Genomic DNA, 26,978 nt, shown 5'->3' on the forward strand with positions numbered 1-26,978 from the left:
CGCCTTATTTTTTCCTTTTCTTTTATTTCTCGAATTTAACCGCTCAAGCACGGAAAAGAAACCTCGTCTTGTTACACATCTCCTCCGCCAAGAAAACTTAACTTCACATCTCGTCTCCTACCACCAACCAGTAAGGGTCATCGTAGTCTCTGGGGGACAATTCTCTCCCACTTTTTTTTTGGTCTTTCTTCTTCTTCCTCGGAATTGCGGGGTTTCTCCTCTGGAGACATTCAAGAAGAATGGACTATTCCCCAGATTTTCTGCTTTTTTTGTTTTCGAGTTTATTTCCCACGTGTGTGTTGGTGTGCTCTCTGGCATATTCGTTGCTAACCCTATTCTGACTACGATCTTCATTCACTTTGTGATTGATCTGTATAGAGAGAGTAGAGAGAGAGGGTCTTCATCTCAAACATCCCCCCCTTTTTCACTCACAGACTAAAACAACAATCACCAACAAACATCACTCCATCCCTCCAGAACACAACAACAATAACAACAAAAATGACAATCCAACTCTGGCGTCGCGTCCCCGGAAAGACGTTATTCTTCCTCCTCAACCTCTTCAGCGCCACCGCCCTCGTCTTCGAAGGCTACAACCAAGGAGTCTTTGGAACCGTCTCAGGCACGCCCGGTTTCATCGCCATGGCGGGCATCGGATATGGCAATACCGTCACAAATTCTACTAAGCAAGGAGGGTTGGCTGCGAGTTATTATCTTGGTGCTATTGTTGGATGTTTGTTGGGAGGTATGTGTCTTTTTTTTTTCTTTTTTTTTTTTGCACGGATGGCTGGCTGGGCTATAGGAGAGAGATTGTTCTTGTTTGAGTTGAGCTGACCGATCCTTTCTTTTTGTGCAGGCTGGATAGCAGATCGATTCGGTAGACGAAAAGGAGTTGCTCTCGGTTCAGTTTTTGCATTACTCGGCTCTGCACTGATGAGTGGGAGTGTGAATTCTGATATGGTGAGTTGATTGAGATTTTCCTTTTACAAAGATCTCTCTCATATTAACCAAATCTTCCTCTTTTTTTTTTCTTTCTATCTAGATGATTTGCGCCCGAATCATCGCTGGCCTAGGCGTCGGGTTCGTCAACTCCATTATTCCCTCTTGGGTATCCGAGCTCGCCTCTGCGCACGACCGAGGTTCGAATTTCTCGTTGGTGTTTGTGGCCAATTATTTGGGAATTGTGATTGCGTATTGGCTCAATTTTGGCATTCGAAACTCGGATCCGGAATTTCGTTGGAGGTTTCCTTTTGCGTTTATGAGTGTTCCGATGTTGATGGTGCTTGCTACGACGCCGCTGTTACCGGAATCTCCGAGGTGAGTCTTGAATTTTGTTTTGTGTTGTACTCGATGACTGCTTTTCTTTTTTCTCTTTTTCTTTTTACTTCTTTTGCCATAATGATGTCTGAATGAATGAAATGGCAGATGGTTGATTGCCAATGGTCGCCGCTCCGAGGCCATTGATATTCTCACAAAACTTCGCGGTGATCGACCAGCAGACGATCCTGAACTCGTGGCAGAGATTGAACAGCTCGATGCCATTGTCGCGGATTTTGGACACAAGCGGAATAAATACATCAACATTCTCCTCGGTGGACGATACTCGGGTCCTTTGCATCTGGGTCGACGAGCGTTGATGGGTGCCGCTTTACAAACGATTCAGCAATGGACAGGCATTCTCGCTATTGTGAGTTTTCTTTTCTTTTCTCTTCCTTCTTCCCATTCCCTTCCCCCCTTTTGTGTATGTATAGGCCCCTAACATGACCCAAAACCAGGCCACCTGGGCCACCCAACTCTTCACCCTCGCCGGATTCACCCCCTACAAAGCCGGCTGGCTAGCAGGCCTCATCAACACCTTCGGAATCTTCGGCACAGCCTCCGCCTCGCTCGTCATCGACCGACTCGGACGCCGAAAATCTCTCTTAATTTCCTTCGCGACCCAAGGACTCTCGCTCTTCCTCGTGGCAGCCTTGATCAAAACCTCGCAAGACGGCCAAAAAATGCGCCAACCCGAAATGTCCACGGCCCTGGGAACTGCTGCGGCGGCGTTTGCGTTTGTGTTTTTGTGGTGCTTTACCATGTTTAATATTGTGCCGTGTTGGATTTATGGGAGTGAGATTTGGCCGCAGGATGTTCGGGCCAAGGGGTATAGTATGACGGTGCTCGGATGGGCCGTTGGGTGTGGAGTGACGGGGTTTGTGATTCCCATCATGTTGGATCGATTAGGCTGGGGGACGTTTGTGTTTTTTGGTGCCATGAATGTGGTTTCGGCGCCTGTGATTTATTTCTTTTATCCCGAGGCCGCGAATAAGTCGCTCGAGGAGGTGAATTTGTTGTTTACGAGTGAGAGTTTGTTGGTGAGTGAGAATTTGAAGGCGTATCGCGTGAGGGTGGAGGAGGCTGGGGGCAGTGTGGCGTTGGCGGTCAAGAGGCTTTTGGAGGAGGCAAATGCGGTGGATGGTCGTCTTGGTCGTCAGGAGATTTCGGAGGCGGGGAGTTCGGTGGGAGTGGGGAAAGATGTAGTTGATGTGGTGGCTACGGAGAAGGTGTGAGTGGACTTTTTGATATATAAAACAAGCTATAAAACAGTATTCATTCACCCAGAACAGCAGGATGTTTCCAACTTGCCGCTCCCCCATCAACCAATACATCCTGACCCGTCACCCACCCCCCAGCACGACGTGAGCACAGCAACAACAACGGCCCTTGCAAATCCTCGGGCATACCAATCCTCCTCCCCCCTCCCAGGAGCGTCTCCCGCTGAAACTGCCGGACCAGATCCGGCTGCTCGCGCTGCAAGCCTCGCATCATGTCCGTCATCATGTATCCCGGACTGAGGCTATTGACACGGATTCCAAACGGCGCGAGTTCGATGGCGAGGGGTCGAATCAGACCTCGTACGGCTTCCTTGGAGGCGATGTATGCGCTGATGTGTTGGGCCGAGGACGGGATGTGGGTTGCTATGGAGGCGATGAAGAGGATGCTTCCACCACTATCATTATCGCTGTCGACGGTAGCAGTAGAAGCAGTAGGAGCTGGATCATCGTTGTTGTTACTTTTCTTCACTCGTGCAACCATACTCGCAGCGCAGGCTTGGGCGACGAAATAGGATCCCTTGAAATTGATATTAAACGTCCGATCTACATTTTCCTCGCTGGTGGTGAGAAAAGGTTCGTCGGAGACTACACCTGCAGCATTCACGTTGATATCGATTCGGCCAAAATCGCGCTCAATCAGTGCAATGGTCGCTGCCACGGTGGCCTTGGAGCTGATGTCGCAGGAGTAGTATTCGATTTTCACGTGGTGATGATGTTGTGTTTGGAGATTCTGCACTGCTTCGGAGGGGCTAGAGCCGATGTCGAGAATGGCAATGTTGCAATTTGCTCGCGCGAGTACTTGGGCGAAGGAGAGGCCGAGTCCGCGGGCTGCTCCAGTGACGACGGCTGTCTGGCCTTGGAGATCGAACTGTCCTGCTTGTTAGCTTGGTTGTGCTAATCGAGGTAGAATTACCCACTAGATCCATTGTTGCTCCAATCAGTCTGATGTGAGCTGGAGCACAGTGTATGTTCTGTTTGAAAGCTTTACTCGTGAGAATATCGAGCAGTGGTAAGTTTCCAGCGTCTATACTACTTCATGACAATTCGCCGTTTAGCCGTTCTGCCATCAACATCGTCTGTCCAAATCCTTCCTGGCAGCACCACTTTGCCGATTCTTGGTGAAATGCTGACCGAGTTGAACTACTGGGGATTCATACGTTACACTTGCATATTGTCACTCTGACCAGGCATACCGCTGGTTGTGGTAGAAGCGAGCTAGTTCTACTATCAAAAATGGCTCCATTCACACACATTGTCGTCGGCGCTGGCTCCGCAGGCTGCATCATCGCAGCTCGAATTGCTGAGAATGCCGCATTCAATGTGCTTCTCCTCGAATCCGGCCCTGATTGCCTCGAGCCAGAGGTCGCATTGGGCGCGAAGAATGCGCGGCGGGTGCCTATGAAAGGACAGTCGGAAATCTTCAATGATCGCATCGATTGGAACATTCGCGTGGAACTTCCGGATGGCAGTGATTCTATGCATGTGGCGCAAGCCAAGGTGGTCGGCGGAGGCAGCAGCATCAATGGCGGGACTGCGTTGAGGAACAGCGTACGCGACTGTGCGGAGTGGGTGCAGCTGGGCAACGATGCGTGGTCGTGGGACAGCGTCGAGCCCGTGTACATCGCACTGGAGCGAGACGAGGCGAGTGGCGCGAAGAGAGTCCACCCGCTCTTGACACGCACGCAGCCCGAGCACGCCGGAGCCATCCAGAGGGCATTTGTGGCTGATGCCATGGCCTGTGGTTTACCGTGGGTCGACGACCTCAATGCCACCGGCGTGGAAGGCGTTGGATCGTCGCCCGTCTGCCGCCAGGGCAGTCAGCGCATCAGTGCCGCAGACACTTTCATTCATCCCATTCGTCACCAGCACAATTTCCAGATGTGGCCCAACACTTATGTCGATCGCATTGCTTTCTCGCATGGCAGCGCAGTGGGTGTCGTGCTCGATGATCATCGCCACATATCTGCCAGTGTGGAAGTCATTCTCGCTGCCGGTGCTGTCTTTTCCCCGGCCCTGCTCCAGCGCTCGGGCATCGGACCCTCTGCTCTACTTTCATCCCTTGCGATACCTCTGGTGCAAGACCTCCCCGTCGGACAACATCTGGCAGACCACCCCTGCGTGCCGGTGGTAGCAAGGCCGAGAGCAGGATCGTATATTGAGACGGACTTCTCTCTACAAATGCAGGCTCGTTGGTCTTCCTCGGCGGCTGCGAGAGCGCTGGATCTGCAGCTGGTCTGCTTCAGCTACCTGTACGCTGCTCCGCCATCCAGCTCATCATCCGCGAGTCAGCGGAGTCTCGGTGGATCGGCAGCAGGCCACGTCGCAGGCATCGGTTGCAACGTCAATAAGCCCACCTCCCGCGGCACAGTGCATATTCAAAGCCGTGACCCGCACATGCAACCTGTCGTCTCGCCCAACTACTTGACCACTGCCCTAGACCGCGCCTGCGCACGTCAGTGTGTGCGCCTAGCACACCGCATCATCACGTCCGACTCGATGCAACAGCAGTTGTCGCCACCTCTGGGGCTGACCACCGATATCATTGCTTCAGACACGTTGCTCGACGACTGGATCCAAGCCCAGTATTCCAGCACTTATCACTTCTCGGGCTCCTGTCGCATGGCCGCTCACCAACAGGGGGGAGTTGTCGACCAGAGTGGACGAGTGTATGGAGTGAGCGGGCTTCGAGTGGCGGATGCCAGCGTGATTCCCACGATACCGGCAGCGAACACCATGTGGACGACGATGATGTTTGCCGAGAGGATTGGGCGGAGTGTGAGGGATCGAGAGGCCATAGTAGCGGCTGTCCCGCCCGAGAGTTCCGTGCCCAGAACACGGCTGTAAGCCAGCCATGCGCTGGCAGCAATGTCCACGTACCTTACGTAGCTGATGGTGATGGAGGCAGCAAAGAATGAAGCCGGGCGGTATAGTCGCAGTCTCACTATACTGTTAATGGAAAGGAAAAAGGGATGGGAAAGGGGTGTGGGAAAGGGATGGGATGGATGAGGTTGGAGACGGGAACGACATGTCCACGCTATTCCGAAACAGGCGCCGAGTCGTGCCGTTGCTCTCTCCCGTATGGACGGATGTGTTGCCTTAGTAAGCCTTGGCGTGTAAACCTTGGAGCCTTGTCTGGTGCATCGACCTCGACCGGGGGCTGCTCTTCACACAGTTTAGTCTATTTGCCTCTTTCGAATTCCACAACACTCAACAATACCGGCGTTGTCGTTGTTGTTGCTATTGTTGCCGTGCCAATTCCCTCGTCATTATCGACGGGACACGTCGCAACGATGGACCACAGCGACCGCTCCGTCGACTCGCATCCACCGCAATTGGCCTCGTCACTCTCGCCATCAGCTGTCCAAGGCTCACCATCGCCGCAATCATCACGACGCAGGAGATTCGCACACGACGATTCTTTATTGATGCAACGCTCCGCATCGCATCAATCCACTGCCGCATCGTCGGAATCAATCATGGCTGCCCCATCGCCCGCGCGCAGCGCTCCAGTTGAAGAACTAATGCCAGGTCCGGCGCGCCTCCCAACCGGCGCAACAACAGCGACTCTGTCTCGCCTTCGAATCAAACAAGACGCGGCGAGGGCGAGGAATTCGCGCTCGAATACGGAAATGACAAAGGCTTACGAATCGTTTGGCAATTTGTCCATCTTCTTTGGCACACCGGACTCGAAGCAGAAGTGTCGTGCCATCCTCCAGCAACAGCCGAGACCTGCACCTTACAACGACGACGACGACGGCGAGTCGGAGAGCGGCCATTCATCCGGCGAAGATGAATCAAACGTTGGAAACCGCGCCGACCTCGACGATGCTGAAGGACCCAACGAACGCGGCACGTATTCGAAAGAGTACACCCTGAAGCATCCGGAGACCAAGTGGGTCCATCGTGGCCAGGGTCGCTACTTGCCAGCGTCCAAGGTCAAAGCCGAGCCACCAGCGCAGCAGGCGCTCCGACCGACAAGGTATGCTTCCTCAGAGACTTGCTTGCTTCACCAGGCGCGCGGCGGACCCGTGGTATCGTATCACTGACGCATAGTAGAAAACTTCCAGAGCGAGCCACGACCACCTCATCAGCAATCACTGCCGAGACCATGGAAGGCATGCTGCAAGAGCTGTGGCATGACTTCAACGAACACCGCATCAAGCTGAATCCCAATGCCCGTCCGGGCTGGAGTCCGCAGCTGCGAGGCCAATGGAATGGAATTACCGCCTTGCTCAAGGAGAGTCCGCGACAAGACTGGCTCCAAGCGATCGAAGGTATCGAGCATCCCGAGTATCGTGAAATCGTCAGAAACTGGATCTCAGCAATGGACCGCACCTTTCCCTCTTCTGCGCCGGATTCTGTCGGAAGGACGAGGCCGACGCGCCAAGCCCGATCTTCTGTTGGCAATGCGAGCAGCAACCGTCGACGTAGTACGCGATTGGTTGATGCCACAGTCAACACCTATGGCGAGAGTGATGAAGAGCTCGAAGAAGAAGACCTCGAAGAGGAAAGTGAGGTCGAGGATGAAGGAGAAATCACGTCTCACATTCGAACTTCGCCACATAATCACGAGGGCCATGTCAGTAACAACCCGCGCTCTACACGTTGTGGCTCAAGCACCTCACATGCCAACAAGTGCAGTAGCAGCGAAGCCTCTCATGACATGAATGGCGATACTGCCGTGAAAAAGGAGGATCTGCACAAGCACACTGGCCGTATCGTGCACCATCGAGGTAACCAGTTCTACCGCCCCGGTCCCAGTCCTCATGGCATCAAAGGCACGAAACTGGTTCTCGCCGACGGCGAGCTTCTAGGCTTACATGAGTTGAGCACCAAGGACGCCGAGGATCTGCTGGCAAAAGCCGAGAAGAATAATTTTGGCTTGGATGATCCGCGGGGTGCACTACAGACAGCTCACTACAACAACGGTCGGCGGAAGAGCAGCTTACACAGTATGGCGACCGAGACATTGGTGCCCGCCGCCTGGTCATCTGGCCGCCGCGTCAGTAAAGCGGACCCTACTAAAATTGACACTGACGATGTGGCACGTGGCCACAGTGGCCGGCGCCTCAGCATCAAATCCAGTGTCGAAGCGAAAGATGCGTTGATGCGCGACAACAAACTCAAGACCACACGCACCAAGAGTGACCCAGACGTTCTGCTCGACAAGGACTACGTAGATGCCCGCCCCGACGAGATCTTCCATCATCGTGGCCAGGGAAAGTGGGCACGAGGGCTTCCGCCTCCTGGCTCTTCCAATAAGATGGCAGTCCGAGGACCGAATGCGAAAGAACTGTTCGATGCCATGCAGCGGGGCGAGGAGATTGATGAAAATGGCAAAATCCCGCCACCAATTACAGCTCTCCTTCGAAGAGAAGAAGGTCCGGATCTGTACCCACAGTATCAGTGGCACTACCGAGGGGGCGGCAAACATTGCCGATTGACCAAAGAAGAGGCCGAAAACTACGAAGCCAGTCTTCGTCCCGCCAAAAAGCAACGCACGTCTGCGGGATCACGCCCACGTGGAGATGGACCAGAGGCACAACTGCACCGCGCTTCGGCTTCAGCGGCAGACGCTGGAAGCTCGAATGTTCTGTCTGGTGTTAAGCGCAAGGCCAGCACATTGCTGCAACGATCTACGAAAGTGATCCGCAAACGCAGTCAGCAGACCGGTCTGCATTCCAAGGCTTCCTCTAACGCCGAGCCAAAGGCACCCACGCCCCGGCCGCCACCACTTGCTCCCGAGGATGATCGCCTGACGGATGCAGACCTCCCGAGCCTCTACAAGGACGATTGGTCCGACGTGGACGAGCAAGACGACGAAGCTGAACATATCCTCCGCCAAATCTTTCGGCCGATTGTGGGGCCCGATCCATTTGTAGCGGCACTGACCAAGTTTGATCCCGCCGCACGCTCGATGGAATCTCTCAAAGGTCTCGCCGCCAACGCACAGACGGCTCTCAAGCAACTGCAGGACGAGTACCTCGAGCTCGATCAGATTGTAGCACGAAACCCGATGCATGGCAAGAAGGAGCGAAAGCCCATGCATGGTGGGCGCGAGCCCGTGTCGCATGATGTCTGGGAGGACAAGAAAGAGGCGGCACTATACGATTACGCCTTTGATGCTCGCAAGATTGGCTTCCAGGATCCCGATGCTCAGCGGATCGTACGGGACGCTGAGGGCCGCGAGCTTCGCAGACGCCGTGGTCGTAACGATCCGCACACGTCACAAGTCAACTACGGCGATGGAGAAATGACGACTCGACGCACGGTCAAGCCCGTGTCGCGCTTCGATGGCGTGGTCGTTCCTGTTCTACGCCAAAAGTCGCGTCTTTCAGTCGCAGATAGCACCGAAGTGGACGACAACAATAACAACAAGACAGAGAGCACGACGCCCGACCGCACCCGCACGCCCGTGCTTGAAGGCGATCCCCACGAATGGGTACCACCTTCTCGAGGTCGCTGGGCCGGTCACATTCCGAAGCGCATCCAGGAGCTTCGTGGCGCCAGTGTTTCACGTCGCAGCGAGAGCGGTTCTCCTCAACCTCCCGGTGCGGCCAGCAGCAGCAGCAGCAGTGTTCGCAAGGGCCGGCCGCCAGGTAGCAAGAACCATCACGAAAGAAAGGACAAGGGGATCAAGAAGGGTCCACGCAAGAAGAAGGATGATAACGCGAGTAGCCCAGCAGCGGGATCAGATGTGAATGATGCGGCACAGGGTGATGGCGCCAGTGAGGCGGAAAAGGAAGAGCGGACTCGTGGAGGGCGTGCTGTCAATCCCATGTCGCTCGATGCCATTGTGGGACCACAGGGATAAGATTGCAAGGTTTGGGGGCGGTTTTCTGAGCGATGATGGGAAACAGAGGGGACTGCCTACATACCTTACAATAGGTAGGCTACACTTCATGTCGCAGTGGCATTGGGGTGGGACTATGACCGTCTACGACGACAGTCGGTCTCAGTGTATTATAGATGGCACACGGCCGTAGCCAAGTCTCGCTAGGAAGACTTGAATACAAACCGTTTTGAGGCATTGCCGAGCAGAGAGCATTTCCCGATGTGGATGTTGGATGTTGGATGTCGGATGTTGGGTGGATGTTGTGGGGGAAGAAAACGAGGAAGATGTAGTGGTACAGTAGTAAGGTAGTAGTGGGAGTACCGTAAGGATCACTAAAGTGCAGTAGTGTAGTGGATACATGTATGTACTCTGGCGATCTTCAGACCCTGGTTCCGACGCGGCAAAGCAGGCACTTGGCACCAACACGAAGCCGCCCACGCGTCTCTTCGCATCTGATCGGCAAGGGCTGGAAGGGCTAGGGAAGGGCAGACAAGCCGCCGACTACCGTGATCTCACCATCTGTTGTCATCCTCCTCCTCCTCCTGATACTACCACTACTACTACTACTACTACATACATACCGTACTACCACCACCACCACCAAACCCACTTTCAGCAATGCACCATTAACTGAACTACCCTCCTCCTCCTCCACCATGGCTTCGGTCTTCCACATGAACGTCTTCCGCATCCTCGGCGATGTCTCTCACACGGCCTCCAAATGCATCCTCATCTGGGCCATTCACAGCAACAAGTCGGCTGAGGGTGTCAGTCTCCTGACCCAACTGCTCTACTGCCTCGTCTTCACCACCCGCTATCTCGATCTCTTCTGGGTGCCGCCATGGTTCAGCTGGTGGAACTTTGTGCTGAAGCTCTTCTACCTGGCCACATCGGCCTATATCGTCTTCATCATGATGCGCGTGTTTGCGCGCACGCGGGAAAAGGAGTATGGGTGGAAGCTGGCCATCTGGTCGCTGGCCGGGAGCACGGTCAGCGCGCCCTTGGTGTGTCTGCTGTTTGAGGGCTGGAAGAGGTCGACGCTGTCCGAGGTATGTATGCAAGCATGCTCTGTTGTTATTATACCTCCCTCTCTCTCGTACTATCCACCTGTTCAGTCGTCGCTCGTATTCTTCTGCCTTGCAGGGATGAGAAATACTCACTTGTCTTTTCTTCTTCTGTATAGCTCCTGTGGACCTTCAGTATCATCTTGGAGTCGGTATGCGTCCTGCCGCAGCTGCTCCTCCTTCGACAGACCAGCGTACCGACCGTGCTCGATTCCTTCTACCTCGTCACGCTGGGGAGCTACCGCTTCTTCTATATCCTCAATTGGATCGTGAAGATGTTCAGTGCCAACGAACACGTCGATGCCACGAGCGTCATCTTTGGTCTCATTCAGACCGCTTTATACGTGGACTTTGCGTGGGTGTACTGGTCCAGGCAGCGCGTGAAGCTCCGATACGGCGGAGTGGTCGACAGCGATGATCTCAGCAAGAGCTTCATTGTCAAGCGATTCATTGGAAAACGAGGCAACCAGAATAGCAATGAAGACGACGACATTACGGAGGAGGAAGACCGGCTGGCAGAGCAGGAGAACGGAAACATCAGGCCAGGGGCCACTCGCAGCCCAAGCGATCGCTGGGGCGCCAGAGGTATCAGCGTCTCTGCTGATGATACATTGCAAGAGCATCTCGACCATTCGTCCCGCGATGCACAGATGGTGGACCCATCTCACTTTGAAGACGACGACGACGACGACGACGACGTGGACAATGTGCCACCACCGCCCGCCAAAGATCCCGCACCCCATTCAAAGGCAAGCGAGAGTGCGAGCAGTGCCGGGTCGAGTAGTGCTGCTGCTGCCGCTGCTGCGGTGCCTGACGGGGAGAGTAGCAGTGCAGCGGAATGGGACAAGTAGGCGAGCGCTGTATGTTCATGATACCCCCAACGGTCGGACCTTCTCACTACCTTATGCGTGTACTTTAGGATACATATATGTCCTGTTGTACAACATTCTTTCTTCGCTGATTTGCAAGTGGCTCTTTTTCTTTCACCTCGGGGCCTTCTATCACATCACTCTCGCACCAGTGAAGACTCGAACAGACCAGAAAGCTACAAGATGACTTCTATGGGTTTAGCAACGATCTGTATACTACCACTGCCACTACTACTAATACTACTAAATGACAGTATCTTCATGACCAATTAATGTTTACTGCTCCACCTCTCGGCACAACAATGCGGCGGGCGGGTTCGGTGCGGGGAGAGCTATATCCAGTCATCCGCTACCTTACCTACCTTAGTACTCACCCGCTATAACTACCACCTACATGGACCTATAAGAAGATGCGGTGCGTGTCCATGTGCACCAGCTAACCTACCTACCTAGTACCTCCATAATCGGAACTGTCGTCCCTCTCATTCGCCCGACACTGCCACCACCCATTGGCCTCTTTCTGTCTCCTGCACTTCCAGGCGTTGCAATCACCACTACCTTACTGCCCAGACACACATCACCGACGCCCTCGCTCACCAGCACCATGGAGCCCTCGAACCGTGATCGACAACTCCACCAACGCGAACCCGAAGACCCTCGCTACCTCAACTTCAAGCACTCGCAGCCCGGATCCGGTCTTAACAAGTTCTCCTCCACCTTAACCAGAGAACATGACTTTCCCGCTGCTCAGGCGATGCTGTATGCCGCCGGTGTGCCGAATGAGAAGGCTCTGAAGACCTTTCCTCAGGTGGGAGTGGCCAGTGTATGGTGGGAAGGCAATCCATGCAACACGCACCTACTCGACATCGGGAAAGAGGTGAAAAAGGCAATCGAAAAGCAGGAGATGCTGGCATGGCAATACAATACCGTCGGCGTTAGTGACGGCATCACCATGGGTGGTGAGGGCATGCGATTCTCGCTGCAGTCGAGAGAGCTCATCGCCGACAGCGTCGAGACGGTCACATGTGCACAGCATCATGATGCCTGTATTGCTATCCCGGGTTGTGACAAGAACATGCCAGTGAGTAGCAGGAGGAGGAGGAGGAGGAGGAGGAGGAGGAGGGAAGCAGAAGCAGCCTCGGTGCACTAGGTACGACCAGATGCATGCTGACCGATTCATCCCAGGGCGTGGTCATGGGCTTTGCACGACACAACCGACCTTCGATCATGATATATGGAGGCACCATCAACCCCGGATACTCCAAGCTCCAAGAAAAGACGATCAACATCGCCACTGTCCTCGAGGCACATGGCGCCTACCTCTATGACAGTCTCAAGAATGCTAACAAGCCAGAACAAAACAAGGACGACTTACTCACGGATCTCGAGCGAACATCTTGTCCCGGACAAGGGGCATGCGGAGGAATGTTCACCGCGAACACCATGGCCATGGCAATTGAAACCATCGGACTCTCGCTTCCAGGCTCATCATCGACACCCGCCACATCGCCCGCCAAGATGCGAGAATGCGCCAAAGTCGCTGACGCCATCAAGATTTGCCTCGAGAAAGACATCAAGCCCCGCGACTGCCTCACCAAGAAGGCCTTTGAGAACGCCATGGTCATGATGATGGCTCTGGGAGGCAGTACGAACGGTGTCCTCCACCTTCTCGCCATGGCGGGTACAGCCGAAGTCAATCTGACTCTCGACGACTTCCAACGTATATCCGACAAGGTCCCCTTCATCGCCGACATCGCGCCCTCAGGGAAGTACCTCATGGTAGACTTGTATGAAATCGGTGGTATACCTTCTGTGCAGAAACTTCTCATCGCTGCGGGCTTGTTAGATGGCACCACCATCACCGTGACAGGTAAAACGTTGGCCGAGAATGTGGAGAGCTGGCCGAGTCTGAAGCAAGGCCAAGATCTCATTAGACCCATTGACAAACCGATCAAAGCTACAGGACACTTGGAGATTTTGAGAGGCAACCTCGCACCAAATGGTGCCGTGGCGAAGATCACGGGGAAAGAGGGTATGAAGTTTACTGGTAAAGCAAGAGTGTTCAACAAGGAGATTGAATTAAACGACGCCTTGAACCAAGGTCTGATCCCCAGAGGAGAAAACCTCGTGCTCGTCGTTCGCTACGAGGGGCCGAAGGGTGGCCCTGGTATGCCTGAACAGCTCAAAGCATCCGCCGCCATCATGGGCGCTGGACTCAAGAACGTGTCTCTCATCACCGATGGCCGATACTCTGGTGCCTCGCACGGGTTCATCGTCGGACACATCTCTCCCGAAGCTGCCGTCGGCGGTCCGATCGCTGTTGTGGAGGACGGAGACGTGATTACGATTGATGCGGAAACGAATCGAATTGATTTTGATGTTAGCGATGAGGAAATCCAAAAGCGGTTGGAGAATTGGACACCGCCGAAGATGCCGGTCACGAGAGGTGTGTTGGCCAAGTATGCGAGGCTGGTGGGCGACGCTAGCCAGGGAGCAATGACGGATTTATTTTAGATGCAGTAGATGTAGACATGGACTGCTGCTGATCTATACTCACCTCTCCGCTAATCGTTTCAATTCTTTTCTAGTCTTTGCAGATATTGGACAGAATGTCTACCAGCGCAGATCTTACTTGTCCTATAGAAGAAACCAATCAGCGACTTTGAACCTTGAAGGGGTTACTACAACAATGAAACCGACTCTGTCGAGTACGAAGACTGTCAACAATGAAATTCAGTCCATCGACTAGCCGGGAACAGACAATGGCATCTCAATAATATTTTGGCCTAATCCGGCGAAAATCAGAGTCTTTGTCTGCGCACTCTTGAAGTCGCTCAACGCCATCATGCTTCTCTCCGAGAGGTGTTCATCGTTCGCTACAGCTCTGACTGATATATACCACCAAAATGGCCGTCCGTCTCAAGTGGCCGGCTACTATGTCTGCGACTCTGCAGACCGCCATTGAGGACACGCTCAAACAGTGGCGAAATCTGGACAAGGCTCGTCCCGGCGGACCTCATCTGCCCCCGTATGGACTTCAGCACCGGGTCCGAGTCCTCTATCCGGATCTCCAATGTCTCCAGGACGGCGAAGAGCTAGCGGATCCGGATGATAGGGTTCTATCGCACATGCACAACCCCCTTGACCCCCTTGTCGAAGACGAAGAGGTGGTGAAGAATGCTTGTCGCAGTTCCATGGAAGATAATCACTTTTCCAGCTACTATCGTGCGACCGAATTCACCACGGCGGAAGAATTCTATGACGCATGGAATCAGGCCGACCCGGAAGCAGCACTTGATGCTTTGATTCACGCTCCAGGGTCCTCGTTGCTCTGCTTTACACCCTACCGAAAGATAGGTGGCGATGGCATCATAAGGATGCGATTCACCACCCAACTCGCAGTCGAAACGACCGACTCGCCCGTCCTCCACAACCATACCAACACCCTGTTCGACGGCCCCCTCCAAGACCTGTTCAACTGGCTCCGCGACCCGAGTCGAGCAACGAAATGGGCCTGGGTCGGGGATTTGATGGAACTCGTGTGGGGGCAATCACAACGCGCAATCCGGCACCGAATCCTCCTTCTCGAATCGCGAAAATTCCAATTCATCGATCCGAACTCGCCTGAAATATGGGTTCAAGAAAGACAAAATTTCGACAATGCCGTCCAAGCACGCTATCGCTTCCGAATGCGCAGATGGCCACCCTATGCCACCATTTGGGAATATCGCAAAACACACTATTCCGACATTCCCAACGAACTCGAACGATTCTGCGCCATCTGTTGGAGACCATTCGGTCCCCACGAGCAACCGATCCTGCAAGAGCCGTATGCGTATCCTTGCAATCGCAACCATTACATTTGCGAAGAATGTCTCGTGTTGACGTGTCGCGTCACGGGACCCGGATCGGATGTCGCCAAATGTCTCATGGATGATACTCCGTGCTATACGCGCGAGGAGCAGGATTATTTGAAATATGGCGAGTTTCAGGGTGTTTTTGCTCCCCCGGTGCCTTCGCGCTTTCTCGCTTGGGAAAATTATGAACGCTCCTGGGCGGATTTGGATCGACGGGGTAGGGGTACTACTGCTACTGCTGATGCTGGTGCTGCTGGTGCTGCTACTGAGGATGGTGGTGGTGGTGGGACGGTGGTGGTGGTACCTAACGGGGAGATTATGATCACGGATCCGCATATGGTGGTGTATATTTTTATGGACATCATTCAACAGGATGATCGATATCCGGAACTTTGTTATCAGTTTCGTCCAATATTGTATCCCGAGATGGCGCATATTGTGGAGGCGTTTTGTGATGCTGTGAGTTTTCAGCTTCATCTTCTGAAAAGAAAAAGGAGAGAGAAACATACAGAGAGACTAACCTCCAAACTAGATATTCCTTTCCAGAGGCCTGAAATGCTCCGTCGCCGACGCCGTATCCATGTTCCAAAACCACATCGAATACAGCCTGATGGAACAACTCACCTATCAACATCATCGAAGTGCTCCCGATGGCGGCACAAGTCTCCTCGACGGTCGAGCAGAAATTCTCTGCGGTCCCGATTTCCACACCAACCACCTCGTCAACGGCCGCATCCAGAATCTCACCCCAGAAACCTGCAAACGGCTGCATCTCTATCGCGACAACCTCTTCCAATGGATCGAAAAATGCCTCTATCGCACTCTCGAATTCTGTCGCTTGCGCCGCTGTCGTTTACCCGAAGATGATGGACATTGTGTTGGCCTCTTACCTGGTTCTTCTCGACACAACGACGAATTACAACAACAACAAGCAGACGAACAACAATTACAAGAAGAACTACAACACCAACAGCAGCACTCCACAGGGTATGCATCACTATCGTCCGTCGAAAGAGCTCGCGAGGCGCAAAAGGAAATCGAACGGGCGCGGTTGTGGAAGTCGAGACATCATTTTCATGGCGAGAGGAAATTTTATCATGATGGAGTGTTTGAGCAGTATTTTGATTGGAATACGAATGATTGGGTGGATCCTCCGCATCATGTGAAGTTTGATCCGGATGGAAATGAGGAGTTTAAGGGGTATACGGTATGGAAGGATGGGAAGCCTTGGCCGTAGATTTGTTTTCTTTTTTCTTTTTTTTTTCTCTCTTTATTTGAATATTATATCTACATATAATGACGGCTAAGCCCGCTCTCCATCTCATTCGTCCGTTAGTTCCCGCTGCACGTGCAAGTTCAAGTGGACTGTGGTGGCCCCACCTACCTACTACCTACCTTCACCCCACCATCGACGAATTATTCACCTTTTTCGACAACAAACTAACTTTCGCAATTCTGGTATGTTCTTCTCACGAACAAGTCGACATTTCTCTTCCTCTTCCACCTTCTCTTCCTCATCACCATCACCATCATCATCAGGCGCTGTTGTTGTTGCTGCTGCTGCTCACATCCTGACTGTCTCGCCGAATCCTCCAGTCCGCCTACCATTGAGAAGCAGCTCTGTTGCGCAAACAAGAATACGATTCTTCAGCATCAACACCAACAAGAACGAGAACGAGAAGAAGAAGAATAGCAACAACATGTCGTCCACTGGAATCAAGCAGATTAGCACCGACAAGGCTATGAAGCGTAAGTCCTATTTCCCTATTTTTTTTTTCTCTTCTTTTTTTACCCCCTCTTTTCATGTAGAAGGGGGGCAGAGGGCATTCATCCCAATGGATACATTCCACACTCTATAAAAGAAAAATTTGACATTAAAAAAAACCAAATTGACTAACACAAAATTCCCCCAAAAAAATATATAGCCGTCGCAGCTTACGTGAGTCATCCACCCCTCTCTCCCTCCCATTCCCCTCCCATTCCCACCTTCTAACCATCATCATCATCATCTACTACAACAGTCCCAAGCCATCCACGCAGCGGGACTCATTTTCGTCTCGGGACAAATCCCCGCCCGAGCAGACGGTACGCTCGTAACGGGCAGTATCGCCGAGCAAACGACGGCATGTATTGAGGGACTGGTGAATATTCTCGAAGCAGCAGGGAGTGAATTGGCCAAAGTTACAAAGGTGACGGTGTTTATTACTGATATGGCGAATTTTGGGGAGATGGTGAGTTTGGATTTTATTTTTTATTTTTTTTTTTTTCTCTGTTTTTGCTGACATATGATGATAATGTGGTTGTGTAGAACACCGTCTATGAAAAATACTTTGGTCCGTACAAACCTGCTCGCTCGTGCGTGGCTGTCAAGGAACTTCCCAAGGGTGTTCCCGTCGAGGTCGAGGCTATTGCATTGGCTTGAAGAGAGAGAAAGAATGCAGTGGTTGGTTGATGAAGAGGTCACTAACTACATACTGCTGGAGATGAGTTGATGTGTTTGCGAGAATGGATGAGTAATATGGTCTTCTCTCTCTCTCTTACACTCTCTCACTCTCTCACTCTCTCACTCGTATCGTTTTGTATTGGTCAAATCATACGATACAATCAAATGTCTTCCATACACATATTGGTACCCACCCCCTCTGTCCCACCCACAGAGGAGCATGTTGATGATGATGAGCAAGCCGCGCCTCTGGCTCTAACCTGGTGCTGTGTATACATTGTGTCCATCTTGGAAAAAAGACTTTCTCTCCCTCTCCCTCTCCCTCTCTCTGTGTGTGTCTCAATTTCCCTCTCTCCCTCTCTCCCTCTCTCCCTCCCTCTCCAAAACACCCCAAACCTTCTCTCCCCTCGTCCCCCAAGTCGTATCGCATCCAAGTCGTATACATCATAGAAGCAGATCAAATGTATGCAATGTTTCTTTGTTGTTCATGTTGTTGTTTTTGTGTGTTCTTCTGGTGAATGAGAATATACGTTGCTCCAAAACGAGCGAGCGGAATGGGTATCTTGGAAAAAATGAAGGAGAAATAAAAAGAAAAGAAAAGAAAAGAAGAAAGAAAAAGAAAAAGATCCCGTCCCGTCCCGTCCCGTCAGAATGGTATGGCCAGTGAAGTTCCCCTTTGTTTCAAAAACTGGTAATATGCCCTGTGTGTGGAATCTTTTGGTCTGGCTCAGAAAGGCCCGCGCGCCTCATACACGACAATACATGGGAAGCTTCGACAGTTGCGGGGGGAGATGGCACTTGGTTTCCTCCTCTGCGTCCCGCGTCGGCTAGTCACGACATGGAGGACATGAATGCATAGTGAGGCTGTCCTTCGACAGGACTCGAAAACGATGACACAGATGCTGGGGTCAATCCAAGAGTGGTGGCGGCGCTGGTGGCCGTGGTGGCCGTGGCCGTGGCCGTAGTCGTGGTGGCAGGCTGCGGGGCAGGAGTACTACTGCTGGGCTCAAGTTCCGTCCACTTGCGAGCGCAGTGGCGTGCGGGCCACCTTTCTTGAACTCCAAAGTCTAGCATCTGTTATAGAAGGAAGAAAAGGAAAAACACAAAAAGGTCAGCATGTATGGTACTACTATCCAACTGGCGAACATGGTCTACACCACCACAACATACCTTGGCGCTAATAATCTCCCACTTGTACTTTTCCCAATACTCGTGCGCGAGTTTCAATGCTTGGACATCCTGGTCTTCCCAGATGCGGAACTTTTCTCGGAGCCTCTTGTAGCGCATTTGGAGAGCAGCGACTTGGAAGTTCTTGCCCTTTTCGTTCATGAAACGGGCGGCAATGTCTTTCCAGGCAATGTTTTCGTCTTCTTTGAGCTGCACCAGAAAGCGGTCGTCCTCGCTCAGATCTGCTTGAGACGCTACCGAGGTGGCACGCTTCCTGCGCTTCCCGCCACCGCCAACGCCGCTGCCACCAGATTGGAGATCCAGGTCATCGTCTCGTTTCCGCTTGCCTGAATCAGGACCTGCTGCTGGACTGGGTGCGATGGATGTAAATGCCTTTCGTGGCTGTGGCTGGCGCAGTCGCGGTGGGCTTGATGTGCTGTAGTGGTCATCTGTGGGATAGGTCTGGAATACGTTGGGGGGAAATGTGGTTGTGGAGGTTGCTGGCGGTGGTGAGGGTTGACCACCGGCCGTCGTGTATTGCAGTCCTAGTCCACTGGTCGTCGTCCATGTAATGGATTCTGGTGATGGACCAAAGGTGCTGGGACTACTTCTCGGCCTTCCTGGGTCTTTCATCATGGACGACGAGTGTTGCGATTGCACCGATAGGCTCCCGTATGATGTCGACACATGAAGGTCCGGAGCAGAGGCGCGTGCATACTGAGTCCACGGTTGGCTCTCGGCTGTGGATGATGGATATGGAGTCACGTATGAGTCGTTGTATGCGTACTGCTACCATGTGAGTTTGTCTCTGCATCGAGCAGGGAAGCTTGCCCAACAACGCCGCTTTCCCACGAAGTCGAGCTGCATACAGCGGTGGACATACCGAAGTCGATGATGGGGCATAGCAATCGGAAGCTTCGATGCCCACAGCGGGATCGTATTTGGCGTCGTGTCCCATGTGCATTGGGTTGATGGTGCCAGACAACGGCGGGTAGAGCTGGCCTGAGGCCATTGTGTGGTGGTTCGGTGCAGTGCGTGAGAGCTGGAGGCCACAGAGGTCATGGAGCGGGATAGCCGGCAAGAAGGCAGTTGGCGATGATGATGATGATAGTGTTGCTGGCAAAGTCGGGAGGCGGAAAGGCCAAGGGAAGCAAGACCATGCTCTGAGAAGCGGACATGTTGTTGGATATGTACGGCGGTCCGGTAAGTAGCCAGCAGCATGTGCGCAGGTGCTGGCTCCCGCCTGCGCCTGAGCCTGGCTGGGAGCATCCTGTTCAGTGCTCAGTCGCTCAGTCGTTGCTCGTTACTAGTTAGGCACTCAGTGCCATGCACGGACTATGGGCCAGGGCTGAGGTGCACACTGGCACTGCAGAGCGACCGGGCAGGGCAGGGCATGACAAGGGAGGGCAGGGCAGGGCAGGGGGAGGGCAGTGAGTGGCAGCGCGCCAGGCAGGGCATGCTTTGCTTTATTTTCAGACAAAAGGCCAGATCCCAGGAGCCGCGTGCCCTCGCTGCTCGCTGTTCGATGTTCGCTGCTCGCACCAACCTAACGAACTACTCGCGCTGCCGTGGAAGTAAGTGAATGAATGATGGATGGCCGGCCGACTGGACGCGACAGGGCGGGAGGAGACGATGTCACGAGACGAGAGAGTGGGAGAGTGAGGGAGTCAGGACTCAGGCAGCTCAGGGCGGCGCAGGAGGCTGACGGCCTGAGACTTGCTCCTCTCCTTCACTTACAGTACGTAGTTTGACCAGTAGTCCAGACCAGGTCCAGGTGCAGGTGCAGGTCCAGCTAGGACTCTAGGAGTAGGAGGGCAGGATATCTGATAGCCCTCCTCATCACTACTGAGTCAAGGAGTCTACTGTGCGTGAGTTTGCGCGCCAGGATATCGCATTAGCCTCTTTGGACCGCCGAAGTGCCCTAATTAGCTGTCTTTGGCCGCCACAGCCCTGCTTGCACCACAATCACATCCCTCCCACCTGTTCACTCTTCACCCGCGCACGCTTGTCACAGGCATGTCAGAACGTAAGATGTGCAGCTGCTGCACCTATTGTTCACACTCGGCCCGTCTCCACTGAGTGCTGCTGATAGGTGCCTGCCTGATGATACTGGTCCCAGCAGCACGTGTCTCTCTCCAGACTCTCTCTCTCTCTCTCTCTTCCTCTCTGCCGCTCTCTTTCGCTTTCTCCCGCTCTCTCTCGGCCTGCAGTCGACCGATGTGAAGCGGGGCCACCTATTGAAAAAAAGGCAATTCATGAAGCTCTGCTCGGCACTGCTCTGCTCTGCGAGTCTGCTCATTCACGTGGTGCGCCCAGACACCAGGGTACGGGCCGGTGGAGCTGGTGGAGCTGGTGAAGGCGCAGAGACAGCCTGACAGACAGACTGTTGGAGGCACAGAGACCAACTGATGACGGACTGAGGGAAGCACAAAAGCAGCCCAAATAAGCGCATCCTAGCTGCAGCGGATCTCGATTCGACATCGATGTCGCGTCCTCTCACAGTAGCGGTAGTGCTGTTTTACTGCGGTACACTGCCTCTGCATACCAATTAGTGCTGTACACTGCCTCCACGCACCAAATTGGGTGCCAGCGCGAAGAACTAAGCTCCTCCTGCTCCTCCTGCTCCTCCTCGTCCTCATCCTCCTCATCCTCCTCGTCCTAGTCCTCTAGCAGCGGACGAACAGGGACGAGGCATGTGCGTCTCGCTATATCTCCGCCGACGCGGCTAGTTCGAGGAGATGATTGTGGACGCGCAGCATATTGAATTGAGTGGGCGTGGATGGATGGTGTCGCCAGGTGCGCAGATTACTTATTGGATCGAGTTTCTTTGATGCTATTCTGAGCGGTTCATGACCAGGAATAGGCGCCATCTGAAATTACGCGCCCGTTGAAGATGAGGATGATGATGGTGATGATGATGATAATAATAATAAGAAGCAGCAGCAGCAGCAGAAGAAGCTACCAGAATGACGGGCATGTATCCTTCTCGAATCTCCCAAGCCAATGGAATTATGGAAAGAGTCAGGATCTGCCCCGCAGCCGCGAATAATGTCCCTAAATAGCGCTCACTCTCTCCACTCGAACCTAATTAGCGCGTTCCGGCGGCCAGAGAAGGATCAAGTATGATAATAAAACTTGATAAACCCCCCCCCTTCCTTCCCCCGTTCCCTTGGCGCCAAGCGCCTTCCCTGCTGACCTCGTGGAAACCACGCACCAGGTGATGAGACATTGACCTGAACAATCATCTCGACCTCAACACCTTCACCACACACACTGAAATATCAGGCCCCTCCAACAGTACATCTTCTCTGAACAGCGAGAGACAATAACAACAACAATAACAACAACAATAACAACGACAACAACGACAAGTTGACAACAACGACAATCGTGCATCATCTCCTCCATCACCCACGCAGTCATGGCTCCAGGATGGGCCCAACCGAAGAAAGCCATTGCTCTGGGATATGGCAGTAGCCGTGAATGAGACCGGCGATGGTAATAGTATGCACTCAATTCTCGGAATGCGCTCCCTCTTCCCTGCTGCTAGGCGCCGAACCAGGCATGCTTATGTTTCATATCCACGCCCTCGCATGGGAAGAGCATCGTGGGCGTGGCCGCTCGGCTGTTCAACAAAGTCTCTGGGTGACAGCATGGATATTGCCGGCGTCTGGAATCATTTGGCTACAGCACAATGCTACCGAGGTACCTACAGGCTCAGGCTGTGTGACCCTTGAACCTGCACAATCGATCTGTCCAGTACCTCCCGACTGTCCTCCTCTTCACAGCCTACACTGCCTACCACGTGTCGTCTGCCTCTCGACAGGTACTACTGCGCAGTAGTATCTCACGTGAGCCTGTTTCATGAGAGCTCGGGAAAAGAGGAGGAGGAGGAGGAGGTATCTCAGTACCTGACATACCTCAGTCGGTCTGTCTCACCCACACACACACAGGTGAGAAAATATACATCCAGGAAATCTCCGAAGCTACAAGGGTATCAGATGGGACGACGGGGAAACGGAGTAGAACCGGGGAAGAAAAATGAAATGACACGATTCCACACGCCCGGTTGTCCCCCAATCTACAGTTAGTGTGATAATTATAGTGCTGGCGAGCATGCTCACCTTCTGTGTCACCACTGTGTGCGACAGCTGGATAGTAATGCTTCGTTTTCACAGACGCACGCATGAGTAAATGCCAAAGTATATAGTCGAGAGAAGAGTAAGTCCGAAGGCATGACTGGAGTCTGAAGCTGTATTACCCATGATTAGCCTATTTGCGCAGTCTAGAACAGGTACAGTATAACCAAGTACATCTAGATTCCAATCGTCTTCCTTATCTCCCTTTCCAATCTCTACCCAAGATAGACGGCAAGTTTTTGCCGGAATAGAAAAGACTATATGTATTTATATATATTAGAAAAGATTAGAATGCATTCTACCTACTATATACTTTTTTGATATACGTCTGTTGATTTTTCACTTGTAGAAAAAAGAAAAAGACAACTCGAAGAAATACGAATATACCTATAGTCGGATCTGAGATCTACCATTCTTTTGGGAGGATACTCTCCTGATAATTCCATCTCAAGATCTGATGTGACAGTGCAACTCGTAAGCGCGTATACAATAATATGTTTTATGTTTCACTATAATCGATCGCGATGAGAAATGAGAAATGATACCAGGTAATACCAAGAGCCCGCCCGCTCGCTCTCGTCTCTCTCTCTCTTCTCAACAAAAAAAAAGAGAAAAATCGAAACCCTAGATACAACTAAGGTACCAGGTCTACCTATCTAATCTACTAAACTCCCTCTCTAACTCTCTAGGTCTGTCTCTCTCTCTCTCTCTCTCTCTCCCTCCGCGCCTCCGGTCTCTCAATCTAGCGGGAAACCGGGGAGAAGAACCGAGACTTTAGGCCAAACCCCAGCCGGGGTAAAAGAGACTACTTGCTACTAGTGGAGACTAGTGATGAGGTAAGTGGTCAAAATAGGACTATCTAGGTACATGTATCTCTACATTAGGTTACAGGTGTAATAAATTGTACTAGTGCAATTGTTAGGTATTGATGCAAAAGACGGGAAGATAGACGGACAGACAGATAGGTTAGCCGTTGGCCGTCGGCCGAATATGTTTCTCTCTCTATCTATCTCTTTCTCTTTCTCTCTTTCTCTCTTCTTATTGAATTTACAAGCCCCGAGTAGGGTAAGATCAGGCAAGACAAAAAAGACGGAGACAAGAGACCAGCCACGTTTGTTTTTGGTTGTAATGAAAGCTTACCTACCAGCTTGGTAAAGATTGAAAACTCTTGGGTACACTGTAAGATACTACTTACCTACCTACCTACCTTACCTGTACCTGACTGATGCTTTGAATGGTGTTCCTCTGTCAAGTATGTAGTAATGAACGTGTAACGTATACTACACACAGAGTCCATTCTTGTAAAAACCCATTTTTTGTTGTTGCCAACTCTAACCCAACCCAACCCGCCTTTTTACTTTTCCTTTTTCTTCCAATTTCCCTTTCCTTTTTCTTTCTCTTTTCTCCTCATCTTTCATTATACCTCCCTTCCCTCCCCTCCCCCTAACCTTCACTTCCCTCCCCCTACCTTACCCTATCCCCCCCTCTCTCAAGTCTCTGCCTACCCTGCCTTGCCCTGCCCTATCCCGGCTATCCGGTATAATTACTTGTACCCAAAAAAAGAAAAAAACAAATCCCAAAAGACCAAAAAAGAAAAAGACTATCTGTCTCTTCAATCTGTCAAATCTAGCATCTATCACATCACTATCACAATCACACATCTTTTTTCGGGAGAGAGGGAGGGGAGGGGGGGGGAGAGGTACTACTGTACCTACAGGTACCAGACCTCAAAGACTCTGATGATGATGATGATGAATGCTGACGAGATGATTTAAGCTTCCATCACTCGCATGGTTTTTTGTTTGGGGAAGGGGGAGACGAGGGCTGCTGACTTGCTTTGCTTGCTTACCTTACACTACATACTGTAGTACAGTACTGTCAGGTACTGCATTGTAGGTAACTCGTCCGAGGCCAGGGGAAATTTCTTTTGGGCTCGGCCGAAGTTCACTAAGGTTACCTGTACCTGTACCTGTACCTGTGCCTGTATCTTAAGGTAAGGACGTGATAAGGTCTTGTCATACAAAATTGTTAATTCGACCCGAGAGCTCTGCATCGACTCGATCATCTCGATCTGTGGCTGGTCAATGGTAATCATACCAACCACGTGTGTCTTGTCACTTGTGTGTGGGTGTAGTAGGCTTCTATCAGCGCTGCGCTTGTGAGCTCTTACATGTACTCATGCAGCAAGTATCGCCGATGCATGCCTACCTAGACCATGTCCATCCATTATTGGCAACTTGGAGGCCGCATTGACATCGTACGAGATTACCTTGACGTGGTGGCTGTTTCTGTGCTGTGGACGTCCCTGGGACTGGACGCCGTCATGTCTAAGCCGAAATCTCGACTGTTAGCCAAGAGAGAGCTGGCTGGATTTTACGAGGCATAGATAACCTATCTTATCGTAGCTGCTTTTATGCCTCTAGGAGGAACTCGCATCCAGCAAGGCAGACTCACCGCGTCGCGACATCGATTCACATCGCGAAATCTCTCCGAAGATCTGTTCTCGGCAACTCTTCATCTGGAGGTACCTATCAAAGCTGAGTGCCTTTCTGATCCTCTGAATCTCGTGGACTTCGTTGCGTTCATGCTCTCGTCATACGTCATATCTCATAGAAAATCGACATCCTCGTGGACATCATGTTTGCCCTCCACGCCAGTGCCATTCACTTCATCATCGTCGTCCAAATCGTAGCCCCCTTCGAAGTCGTCCAGCCCGTCGTCGAGATCCTCAATCGGGAATGTAAGAATCGCAGCGATGCTTCCCAGTCCTTCCAATCTCTTTCCGCTTTCGTGCATACTACTCAACACTCTCACCTCGCCACCTTGAGCTTTGACTTCGTCTACAACACCAACCCATTTCTTCCGTGTCTTAATGTCCTGGCTTCGGAATAAGGAATTGGAAATCAGCAGGACGCCCCCTCCCTTCCCCACTGCACCTCTTTCAACTGCTGTTGCACACTCTCTCGGTCCATACCACGCTCTCTGGTCATCTTTCCGCATCATTTCCAGGAACTTGTCCATGAGCTGTGTCTCGCGCGCAAACTTGGTATCGCTCAGCTTCGAGGTGACTGCAGGACTGGCTAGAACTTCGCCCAGTGCGTGAAGGTGGCCCGAAGCCGAGTGGGCTATCGTGATTTTGGGGATGAGCTGTGCCAGCTGCTTGTTGGCGGTTGTGCTTGCTTGGGTTTTGATGAAGGAATGGAACAGGCTCGCCGTAAAACCGGGACTGGCAAGAAGCAGCGGGATGGGATTCGTGAGGTCAATCTGTCGCAGAAGAGAATCGTATGTGATTTGGAAGAAGCGCTGTAGGGACTTTTCATGATCACTCGAGCCTGCACGTTTCTTTGGCAGGCTGACTTCGATCTTTTGCCGCAGTATGGTCTGATGCTCGGTGATGAGACAGATGTTCGCCAGCCCGTCTGCCATGACCACGGCCCACAACACTGCCCTCTTGTCCTGATCTATAGCCTCTTTCAACGTTTCTAGAGCGACGCTATCCCAGCCATCGGCCTTTTCCAGTGTGAAATTCCGCTGCAATTCGAGGTCCAAAGTGTGGAAGCTATTCAGCTTGACCCACTTGTTCTCTTCTGCCACCTGCCCGGATACATGCAGCTGCCCGGCCTGTGGATCGAAGTCGAGTTTCGTGACGGTGATGGTCAAGGTCATGTGCACGCGCTCATTTCGCGTGCTGCCCGCGGCGCCTTCGGTGACGACTTTTCGTATGGCGGACGCGCGAAGCTTGTCTGAAGGCCGGATGAGGTTGTAACAGTGCCACATATCTTCGGGCTCTTCGGGAAGAAGCGTTGCTGTTCCGGAGCCATCTTTTTGTATGATGTTCTGCTTGATTAGACGCATCTTGTTTGTAAAATGGAACGAACCAATTCGTCCTGAGTGAAACGCAGGGCACAGTGAGTAAAGTCAAGTGAGGTAGACTAAAGATCTGTATAGACCCACCGATTAATAATAAAGTTCGCTGGCTTCCAGGGTTGTCCCACTCGCACGGCAAC

At 52.4% G+C, this 26,978-nt stretch overlaps 10 protein-coding genes across 10 annotated transcripts; 7 read left to right on the plus strand and 3 right to left on the minus strand.

Moving 5' to 3' along the window:
* Positions 1-501: 501 nt before the first annotated feature.
* SEPMUDRAFT_39750 (general substrate transporter) lies at positions 502-2,552 on the plus strand (the record flags this gene model as incomplete). The annotated part of the gene is made up of 5 exons (XM_016908759.1): positions 502-745; positions 857-960; positions 1,043-1,317; positions 1,426-1,687; positions 1,776-2,552. The coding sequence occupies 5 exons, from the start codon at positions 502-504 to the stop codon at positions 2,550-2,552; spliced, it is 1,662 nt and encodes a 553-aa protein (XP_016762687.1).
* Positions 2,553-2,592: 40 nt separating this feature from the next.
* On the minus strand, positions 2,593-4,565 carry SEPMUDRAFT_63052 (NAD(P)-binding protein; the record flags this gene model as incomplete). Its single annotated transcript, XM_016909623.1, has 2 exons — positions 3,515-4,565; positions 2,593-3,465 (listed from the first exon to the last, which is right to left on the minus strand). Exons 1-2 carry the CDS (start codon positions 3,521-3,523, stop codon positions 2,593-2,595), a joined length of 882 nt encoding a protein of 293 aa, XP_016762688.1. The 5' UTR covers positions 3,524-4,565.
* SEPMUDRAFT_132198 (alcohol oxidase) lies at positions 3,831-5,441 on the plus strand (the record flags this gene model as incomplete). The annotated part of the gene is made up of 1 exon (XM_016902481.1): positions 3,831-5,441. One exon carries the CDS (start codon positions 3,831-3,833, stop codon positions 5,439-5,441), a length of 1,611 nt encoding a protein of 536 aa, XP_016762689.1.
* Positions 5,442-6,075: 634 nt separating this feature from the next.
* Positions 6,076-9,623, plus strand: SEPMUDRAFT_148241 (uncharacterized protein). Its single transcript, XM_016904795.1, has 2 exons — positions 6,076-6,576; positions 6,654-9,623. Exons 1-2 carry the CDS (start codon positions 6,119-6,121, stop codon positions 9,409-9,411), a joined length of 3,216 nt encoding a protein of 1,071 aa, XP_016762690.1. The 5' UTR covers positions 6,076-6,118; the 3' UTR covers positions 9,412-9,623.
* Positions 9,624-10,034: 411 nt separating this feature from the next.
* SEPMUDRAFT_148242 (ER_lumen_recept-domain-containing protein) lies at positions 10,035-11,630 on the plus strand. Its single transcript, XM_016904796.1, has 2 exons — positions 10,035-10,481; positions 10,616-11,630. Exons 1-2 carry the CDS (start codon positions 10,089-10,091, stop codon positions 11,345-11,347), a joined length of 1,125 nt encoding a protein of 374 aa, XP_016762691.1. The 5' UTR covers positions 10,035-10,088; the 3' UTR covers positions 11,348-11,630.
* Positions 11,631-11,807: 177 nt separating this feature from the next.
* SEPMUDRAFT_148243 (mitochondrial dihydroxy acid dehydratase) lies at positions 11,808-14,050 on the plus strand. Its single transcript, XM_016904797.1, has 2 exons — positions 11,808-12,446; positions 12,551-14,050. The coding sequence occupies exons 1-2, from the start codon at positions 11,970-11,972 to the stop codon at positions 13,877-13,879; spliced, it is 1,806 nt and encodes a 601-aa protein (XP_016762692.1). The 5' UTR covers positions 11,808-11,969; the 3' UTR covers positions 13,880-14,050.
* Positions 14,051-17,243: 3,193 nt separating this feature from the next.
* Positions 17,244-17,644, plus strand: SEPMUDRAFT_40589 (protein MMF1, mitochondrial precursor; the record flags this gene model as incomplete). Its single annotated transcript, XM_016908789.1, has 2 exons — positions 17,244-17,453; positions 17,531-17,644. Coding segments are annotated over 2 exons (324 nt in total), but the record flags the coding sequence as incomplete, so codon positions are not given.
* Positions 17,645-18,496: 852 nt separating this feature from the next.
* On the minus strand, positions 18,497-19,465 carry SEPMUDRAFT_40737 (uncharacterized protein; the record flags this gene model as incomplete). Its single annotated transcript, XM_016908797.1, has 2 exons — positions 18,497-18,739; positions 18,821-19,465. The coding sequence occupies 2 exons, from the start codon at positions 19,463-19,465 to the stop codon at positions 18,497-18,499; spliced, it is 888 nt and encodes a 295-aa protein (XP_016762694.1).
* A 2,697-nt stretch (positions 19,466-22,162) lies between these two features.
* Positions 22,163-22,865, plus strand: SEPMUDRAFT_148245 (uncharacterized protein). Its single transcript, XM_016904798.1, has one exon. The coding sequence runs from the start codon at positions 22,316-22,318 to the stop codon at positions 22,673-22,675; it is 360 nt and encodes a 119-aa protein (XP_016762695.1). The 5' UTR covers positions 22,163-22,315; the 3' UTR covers positions 22,676-22,865.
* A 1,828-nt stretch (positions 22,866-24,693) lies between these two features.
* SEPMUDRAFT_148246 (uncharacterized protein) lies at positions 24,694-26,863 on the minus strand. Its single transcript, XM_016904799.1, has 4 exons — positions 25,426-26,863; positions 25,180-25,298; positions 24,821-25,121; positions 24,694-24,729 (listed from the first exon to the last, which is right to left on the minus strand). The coding sequence occupies exon 1, from the start codon at positions 26,824-26,826 to the stop codon at positions 25,579-25,581; it is 1,248 nt and encodes a 415-aa protein (XP_016762696.1). The 5' UTR covers positions 26,827-26,863; the 3' UTR covers positions 24,694-24,729; positions 24,821-25,121; positions 25,180-25,298; positions 25,426-25,578.
* Between the last annotated feature and the right edge of the window lie 115 nt (positions 26,864-26,978).

Source organism: Sphaerulina musiva, assembly GCF_000320565.1.
Source record: "Sphaerulina musiva SO2202 unplaced genomic scaffold SEPMUscaffold_3, whole genome shotgun sequence".
In the NCBI taxonomy this organism is placed as follows: Eukaryota; Fungi; Ascomycota; class Dothideomycetes; order Mycosphaerellales; family Mycosphaerellaceae; genus Sphaerulina; species Sphaerulina musiva.

What these genes read in the sequence shown, in the direction of transcription:
- SEPMUDRAFT_148245 (XM_016904798.1), top strand. Translation starts at nt 22,316, where the DNA reads ATGAGACCGGCGATGGTAATAGTATGCACTCAATTCTCGGAATGCGCT.
- SEPMUDRAFT_148241 (XM_016904795.1), top strand. Translation starts at nt 6,119, where the DNA reads ATGCCAGGTCCGGCGCGCCTCCCAACCGGCGCAACAACAGCGACTCTG. An exon ending in CAGGCGCTCCGACCGACAAG is followed by an intron (nt 6,577 to 6,653) that starts GTATGCTTCCTC and finishes GACGCATAGTAG; the next exon opens with AAAACTTCCAGAGCGAGCCA.
- SEPMUDRAFT_148243 (XM_016904797.1), top strand. Translation starts at nt 11,970, where the DNA reads ATGGAGCCCTCGAACCGTGATCGACAACTCCACCAACGCGAACCCGAA. An exon ending in GTTGTGACAAGAACATGCCA is followed by an intron (nt 12,447 to 12,550) that starts GTGAGTAGCAGG and finishes GATTCATCCCAG; the next exon opens with GGCGTGGTCATGGGCTTTGC.
- SEPMUDRAFT_148246 (XM_016904799.1), bottom strand. Translation starts at nt 26,826, where the DNA reads ATGCGTCTAATCAAGCAGAACATCATACAAAAAGATGGCTCCGGAACA.
- SEPMUDRAFT_148242 (XM_016904796.1), top strand. Translation starts at nt 10,089, where the DNA reads ATGGCTTCGGTCTTCCACATGAACGTCTTCCGCATCCTCGGCGATGTC. An exon ending in AGAGGTCGACGCTGTCCGAG is followed by an intron (nt 10,482 to 10,615) that starts GTATGTATGCAA and finishes TCTTCTGTATAG; the next exon opens with CTCCTGTGGACCTTCAGTAT.